At 41.5% G+C, this 7,351-nt stretch overlaps 1 protein-coding gene across 1 annotated transcript; it reads left to right on the top strand.

Moving 5' to 3' along the window:
• The first annotated feature begins 585 nt into the window (after window positions 1–585).
• Window positions 586–1,719, top strand: LOC103084347 (actin-related protein T1-like). Its single transcript, XM_082931267.1, is given in 1 exon segment — window positions 586–1,719. A coding segment is annotated over 1 exon segment (1,134 nt).
• Window positions 1,720–7,351: the final 5,632 nt, after the last annotated feature.

Raw genomic sequence — 7,351 nt, 5'->3', positions numbered from 1 at the left:
CACCTCTGGAAGTGGATTGTTGGCATCTTTACTCCAATCTGAACCTGTGTCTGGTGATTAGTTCCTTCCCTTAGCAAAGGAAAGGGTATAATTGTCATCCCACAAACAGCAGCTCAGCTGAGTATAGAAGTCAGCTTTCTGGGACAACCTCACAGCTGGGCCGCTTCATTAGATTCTAAGCCTAAGCCTTTGCTTCATGTTCACAGACTTATCAAAAGCTGTTCAGAGGTATGGTTTGCCTTCCTCTGTTTCAAGTATCACCAAGCTAGGAGTACTGGCGGCTCAGAGACCCCACCCCTTAAACATCCTCTGATGCCCTCTGAGAACAATTGTTGCCTCGGCTACTTTATTACATAGTGAGCAGTCATCACTGAAATTGCCTCAGCAGGCCCTGTGCTGCTTGAAAAGGGACAGCATTCATGGGTTGAGGATGGGGTTAGGGGACAGCCTGCTTGCTCTGCTTTAGTGACAACCTAAGAACTTTGGAATCCTGTGGCTGTTAAACTTCCAGAGGTACCTATTATCTCACAAAGTGGCCATGTTCTTTCTTTATTTTGGTGAAGGTCAGAAGAGCGCGCTGCAGACATGTTTAACCCATATGCATTAGATACTCCAGCTGTAATTTTTGCCAGTGGATCAGGACTCTGCAAAGTAGGCATGTCTGGAGAGACTGGGAACCATCATGTCATCAGTTCTGTCATGGGGCATTCTAAATTCAACATGGCTTTACCAGAATCCAATCAGAAAAATTACACTGTGGGGGGAAAAGCCCTGTTCAAGTATGGAGCCTTGCATTTGCACTATCCCATTGAACGTGGACTGGTAACAAGATGGAATGACATGTAAAAACTCTGGAAGTATCTTTTTGAGTGGGAGCTGGGAGTAAAACCCTGTTGACAACCTGTGCTCATGACTGAGCCCTCCTTGAAGCCAAGGGAGACTCGAGAGAAGACAGTAGAAGTGATGTTTGAGACCTTCATTGTGCCTGCCTTCTACCTGTCCAACCACGTGGTCATAGCACTGTATACCTCTGCCTCTGTCATGGGCTTAGTGGTGGACAGTGGTAATGGGATCACTTGCACTGTCCCCATTTTTGAGGGCTACTCCCTTCCTCATGCCATCACCAAACTCTATGTGGCGGAGAGAGACATCACAGAGCACCTCACCCAACTCCTCCTGGCTAGTGGGTGTAATTACCCTTGCATACTCAACAAGGCCTTAGTGGATGACATAAAAGAGACGCTGTGCTATGTGGCCTTAGAGCCAGAGAATGAACTTCATAAGAAGCCAGAGGAAGTCCTGAGAAAATACAAACTACCAGATGGAAATGTCATCCACCTTGGGGATCAGCTGTACCAGGTACCTGAGATTCTTTTTGCGCCTGACTGGCTGGGTGTCCACAACCCAGGACTATCAAAAATGGTCTCCAGCAGCATTATGAAGTGTGACACCAACATCCAGAAAAATCTTTTTGAAGAAATTGTGCTGTCTGGGGGCACCACTCTCTTCCCTGGGCTTGAGAAAAGACTTATGAAAGAACTGGAACAGCTGGCCTTCAGAGGAACTCCCATCAAGATCACCGCTTCTCCTGATGGATGTTTCTCTGAATGGATAGGTGCATCCACTGTGACCTCTCTGAGCAGTTTCAGGCAGATGTGGATAACTTCTGCGGATTTCCTGGAGCTTGGGACATATGTTTTCTAGAGAAGATGCTTTTAAAGGATTCAGAGCACAGGGGACAGCTTGAATTGTCAGATCATAGGAGCACTGGTGAAAAGTGACATTTTCCCTTGGGCTTCAGCATGTATTCAGTAAAAGTGATATGGCATTTTGGGTTTCAGTTCATTTTTGGTAGCATCAGAGTAATTTTTCATCCAGGTAGTGAATCTTTTTGAGTGATTCTAGTCCACCCTTCCTGTCTCAGGGACCTATTCAGTTGTTTTCTCCTGATAAATCCTTGGGTTATGTGTTACAGCTGTGTCCACTTGCAGGGTTTGTAGTAAAAACAGGTACTTGAGCCTCATGCCTAGAAGCTTGATTCAGTAGGTCTCTAGAATCTTCATTTTAATCAAGTGTCTTAGATATTTTTGATAGATCTAGTGTGAAGGAGAGACAGAATTACCAGGGAAAATGTGGGGAGGGAGGACAATTAAGTTGAAGAAGGAATGCTTCCCAGCTCTTAGGGCTCAACTGACCCTTTCAGTCAACTGGTTCTTAATTAGCACAATAGGGCTCTCTAGTGATAGGCAGCTAAATAAGAAAGAGCTGTTGTCCTTCCTTGTCAAAGAGGAGAGATGTGGAGAGAGATGAGGAGAGAAATCACTATTTATTTAAGGATCTCTAAGCTGAGGGCCCCTATTCCCAGTTGGAGTATTAAGAATCAACATCTTGGGCTTCCCAGGTGGCACAGTGGCTGAGAGTCCACCTGCTGATGCAGGGGACACGGGTTCGTGCCCCGGTCCGGGAAGATCCCACATGCCGCAGAGCAGCTGGGCCCGTGAGCCATGGCCACTGAGCCTGCGCGTCCGGAGCCTGTGCTCCGCAACGGGAGAGGCCACAACAGTGAGAGGCCTGCATACAGCCAAAAAAAAAAAAAAAAAAAAAAGAATCAACATCTCTATTTTTTAAACTGAAGTATCGTTGCTTTGCAATATTATGTTACAGATGTACAATATAGTGAGTGAGTCATAATTTTTAAAGTTTATACTCCATTTATACTTATTATAAAATATTGGCTAAATTCTTCACATTGTACAAAATATCCTTGTAGTTTATTCTACACCTAATAGTTTGTACCTCTTGTTCCCTTACCCCTACCTTGCCCCTTCCTCATTCCCTCTCCCCACTGGTAACCACTAGTTCCCTATATCTGTTAATCTGCTTATCTTTTGTTATATTCACTAGTTTTCTGCAAATGGAAAAATTTTGTTCTTTTTTATGGCTGAGTAGTATCTCACTGTATATATATACCACATCTTCTTCATCCATTCATCTGTTGATGGACACTTAGTTTGCTTTCGTATCTTGGCAATTGTAAATAATGCTGCTATGAACATTGGAGTGCATGTATCTTTTCGAATTAGTGTTTTGGTTTTTTCAGATATATACCCAGGAGTGGAATTGCTGGGTCATTCTTATTTTATTTTTTGTTTATTTTGTTTGACTTTCAAGGATATTTATAGCCTCATTTTGTTAGGGGAAAAAGACTGAAAATATGTAATCATCATCAATGAAGAAATTGTTGAATAAATTATGCGTACATTTTTTCTTCATTAGCTTAGTTTTATTTTCCCAAAATATTATCAAGATAGAAATGGAAAATTCAGAGGAGTCTTTGTAGTACAGTCTATTTTTATGGTAAACAAAACAGTGGCACTTTCCCATATATATGTCTATGCACATTTGTGTGTACATATATAAATGAATATGCTTTTTTACATGATTATAAACACTTGGAAAAAAGTACAGAAGGTTACATACCGTGGGGGTTGCTGTGGAACACCAGTTCATGTGCCCAAGGCAGTGAGGCCAAGCAAACTGAAACATCAGTTTGGAGCAGAGAAAGGTTCATTTCAGGGCCGAGCCAGGAGAACTGGTGGTTCGTGCTCACAAAAGCCGAACTCCCTGATGGCTTTTGGGGAGAAGTTTTTATAGGCAGAATTTAGTGTAAGCGCTTCAGGGTGTTGTTTGACTTTCTTCTGATTGGTTGGTGGTGAGGTAGCAGGGTGATGTTCCAGGAATCTTGTGCTCAGCCAAAGTTGTCATCCTCCACCTGGCTGTAGGCCTTAGTTCTTACAGAAGAACTCAAAGATACTGCTATGCATATCCTTTGAGGAGGAACCAGGACCCTGCCCCAAGTCTGCACTATTGTTTCCTGACTGCTCCTCCTTTGTTTCTCCATTCCCTCCCTTCCCTAATTATCAACTGCTTGAATCTGCCCTTTGAAACTCAGGGAAGGTCAAGAGGCTAAAGCCTGTTCCCTACAAACAAGAGAAGGGGGGACACAGAAAGGATTTGTACCTGGGAGGGCACACAGGGTCCTGATTTGTTTCAATCCCCCCTTTTCCTTAATACTCCTCTATCTTGAGCAGGGCAGGTACGGACAAGTAAGGGAATAACATTTTGGGTAGAGAGGTTAATCAGGAACTCTGCAGAGGAACTCGGTTTTAGAGGGAATCAGTTTCTGGGTTACACAGGTTGGTGGAGAAGAATGGAATAAAATGTAATACTGGTGGAAAGAAGAGTGGGAGTGGGAGCAAATCAGAAAGAAAGAACTATACTTTAAAAAAGTCATCCTGAATGAAATGAAACCATTTGTCTAAAAACAACAAGGAATTCCATTTTCCATATATCTTTCCAACTACATATTCAGGGTGTCATATTGATAGCTTGTTTTACAACACAGCCATGAAAATGAAAATTATCTAATATTCAATAAAAATCACTATAAATCAGGTATTTTATTTTTATATTTATTTGGGATATCTGGTTGAATATCATACTTCTGCTTACAGATAACTTAGCAAAACCACAATGGAACCAGAAGACAGTAGAATTATACCTTCAAAGAGCTAGGAAAATATACTGTCAAACTAGAATTATATACCCAGGAAAACCATTCCAAGAAAGATGGTAAAAATACTTTCTGAAAATAACTGAATGTGTTTACTCTCAATAGTCCATCACTAAAGGAAATTTTATATGCTTATTTGAGGGCATATAAAAATAATCCCAATGGGACTTCCCTGGTGGCTCAGTGGCTAAGAATCTGCATGCCAGGACTTCCCTGGTGGTGCAGTGGTTAAGAATCTGCCTGCCAATGGAGAGGACACGGGTTCAAGCCCTGGTCTGGGAAGATCCCACATGCTGCAGAGCAACTAAGCCCGTGCACCACAACTACTGAGCCTGCGCTCCAGAGCCCGTGAGCCACAACTACTGAGCCCATGTGCCATGAGCCCGTGCCCTGCAACAAGAGAAGCCACTGCAATGAGAAGCACATGCACCACAATGAAGAGTAGCCTCCACTCACTGCAACTAGAACAAGCCCACGTGCATCAACGAAGACCCAACACAGCCAAAAATAAATTAATTAATTAATTTAAAAAAAAAGAATCTGCCTGCCAATGCAGGGGACACGGGTTTGAGCCCTGGTCTGGGAAGATCCCACGTGCCGCAGAGCAACTAAGTCCGTGCACCACAACTACTGAGCCTGCACTCTAGAGCCTGCAAGCCACAACTACTGAGCCCATGTGCCACAACTACTGAATCCCACCTGCCTAAAGCCTGTGCTCCACAACAAGAGAAGCCACCACAATGAGAAACCCACACACCACAACGAAGAGCAGCCCCCACTCACCGCAACTAGAGAAAGCCCATGGGCAGCAATGAAGGCCCAACACAGCCAAAAATAAAATAAATGAAATAAAATAAATTTATAAAAATAAATAAATAAATAATCCCAGAAAAAGATACATATGGTGAGCTAAGAAATACTGAACATTAAATAATGGTGAACTCAGAGGTAAATTTAAAAATACTGACTGTACAAATTCATAGTATCAATATCAACATAATAAAAAGAATGAAAATTCTGTAGTACAAAAGGACATAAATCATGGAAACAGGTTGGAGCTAATAATCTGAATATACTTGCATTTCTCAGAAAGAAATATTAATTAAATTTAGAATATATATATAGATATAGAAACTGAAGGAACTCCTTCTATAAATCTGTAAAAATATAACCAGAAACATAAATGACAACAGCAACTGGAAATATTAAAAGGCATTTCTAAAATACCAATGTGTCAAAGAAGAAATTGTAATAAAAGAAGAAATTGTAATAAAAATTATAAGGTAATTATAAGGTGAATGATAAAATATTAGATATTAAGAGATGGAATGCTGCTAATGCTGGAATTAGTAAGAAATGTATAGTATTAAATGCTTATATAAGTACAAAAGAAGGTTGAATATCAGAGAGCTAAATATCCAGTTTTGAAGTTAGAAAAAGTGTTGCCAAGCTAAGGTCATTTGGGATTAAGTGACCGTGCACCCATGCGCCACAACTAGTGAGGCCAAATAAACTGATGCATGTTGAAGCCAAATAAACTGAAACGTCAGAATTTGGAGCAGAGAAAGGTTTATTGCAGGGCCAAGCAAGGAGAATGGGTGGCTCGTGGTCAGAAACCCTGAACTCCTTGATGGTTTTGGGGGAAAAGTTTTTATAGGCAGAATTTGGGGTGACAGCTGCAGGGTGTGTGACTTTTGTCTGATGGGTTGGTGGGGAGGTAGCAGGGTGGTGCTCCAGGAATCTTGTGCTTAGCCTGATGTTGCCATCCTCCACCTGGGTGGGGGCCTTAGTTGTGTAGAAGAGCTCAAAAATATTGTTATTTATATTTCTTGAGGAAGAACCAGGACCCTTCCCCAAGGCTGCACTATTGTTTTTTGACTGTTCCTCCATTGTTTCTGCATTTCCTCCCTTCCCTGATTAACAACTGTTTGAATCTGCCCTTTGGAACTCAGGGAAGGTCAAGGAGGCTGAAAGAAACCATTTCCTACAAACAAGAAACGGGACACAGAAAGCCTTTTATGCCCAGGAGAACCCCACAGGGTCCTGCTCAGTTTCAAAAGCAAATAGAATAAACCCAAAAGTTTAGAACAGTCAATTTAAAAAATAGGAAATCAGAAATTATTGAGATATAAAACAAGGATAAAATAAAGAGAATGAACAAGGACTTCATTCTTTATAAGGTCAAAATAAATAGACATCCCTATGGAATTATTAATTGAAATTAATAAACAAGTTTAAAATTATGAAGAATAAAAATTATTTGTAAATGCTGATGAGGCAACATTTGGGGTGAAGACTGCAGGGAGTTTGACCTTTGATTGTTTGATGGTGAGGTAACAGGGTGATGTTCCAGGAATCTTGTGCTCAACATGAAGTTACCATCCTTCATCTGAGTGGGGGCCTTAGTTCCTCCAGAAAAACTCAAAGACAGTGTTATGTATATCCCTTGAGGAGGAACCAGGACCTTGCCCCAAGCCTGCACTATTGTCGCTCTCTTTTTTTAATTTATTTTTTTAACATCTTTATTGGAGTATAATTGCTTTACAAAGTTGTGCTAGTTTCTGCTGTATAACAGAGTGAATCAGCTATATGTATACTTATATCCCCATATCCCCTCCCTCTTGCATCTCCCTCCCACTCTCTCTATCCCACCCCTCTAGGTAGTCACAAAGCACCAAGCTGATCTCCCTGTGCTATGCGGCTGCTTCCCACTAGCTATCTATTTTACGTTTGGTAGTGTATATATGTCCATGCCACTCTCTCACTTCGTCCCAGCTT

This window comes from Lipotes vexillifer, unplaced genomic scaffold, assembly GCF_000442215.2.
Source record: "Lipotes vexillifer unplaced genomic scaffold, Lipotes_vexillifer_v1.1 scaffold407, whole genome shotgun sequence".
NCBI classification, from domain to species: Eukaryota; Metazoa; Chordata; class Mammalia; order Artiodactyla; family Lipotidae; genus Lipotes; species Lipotes vexillifer.
This window is presented reverse-complemented; position numbering and strand designations above follow the sequence as displayed.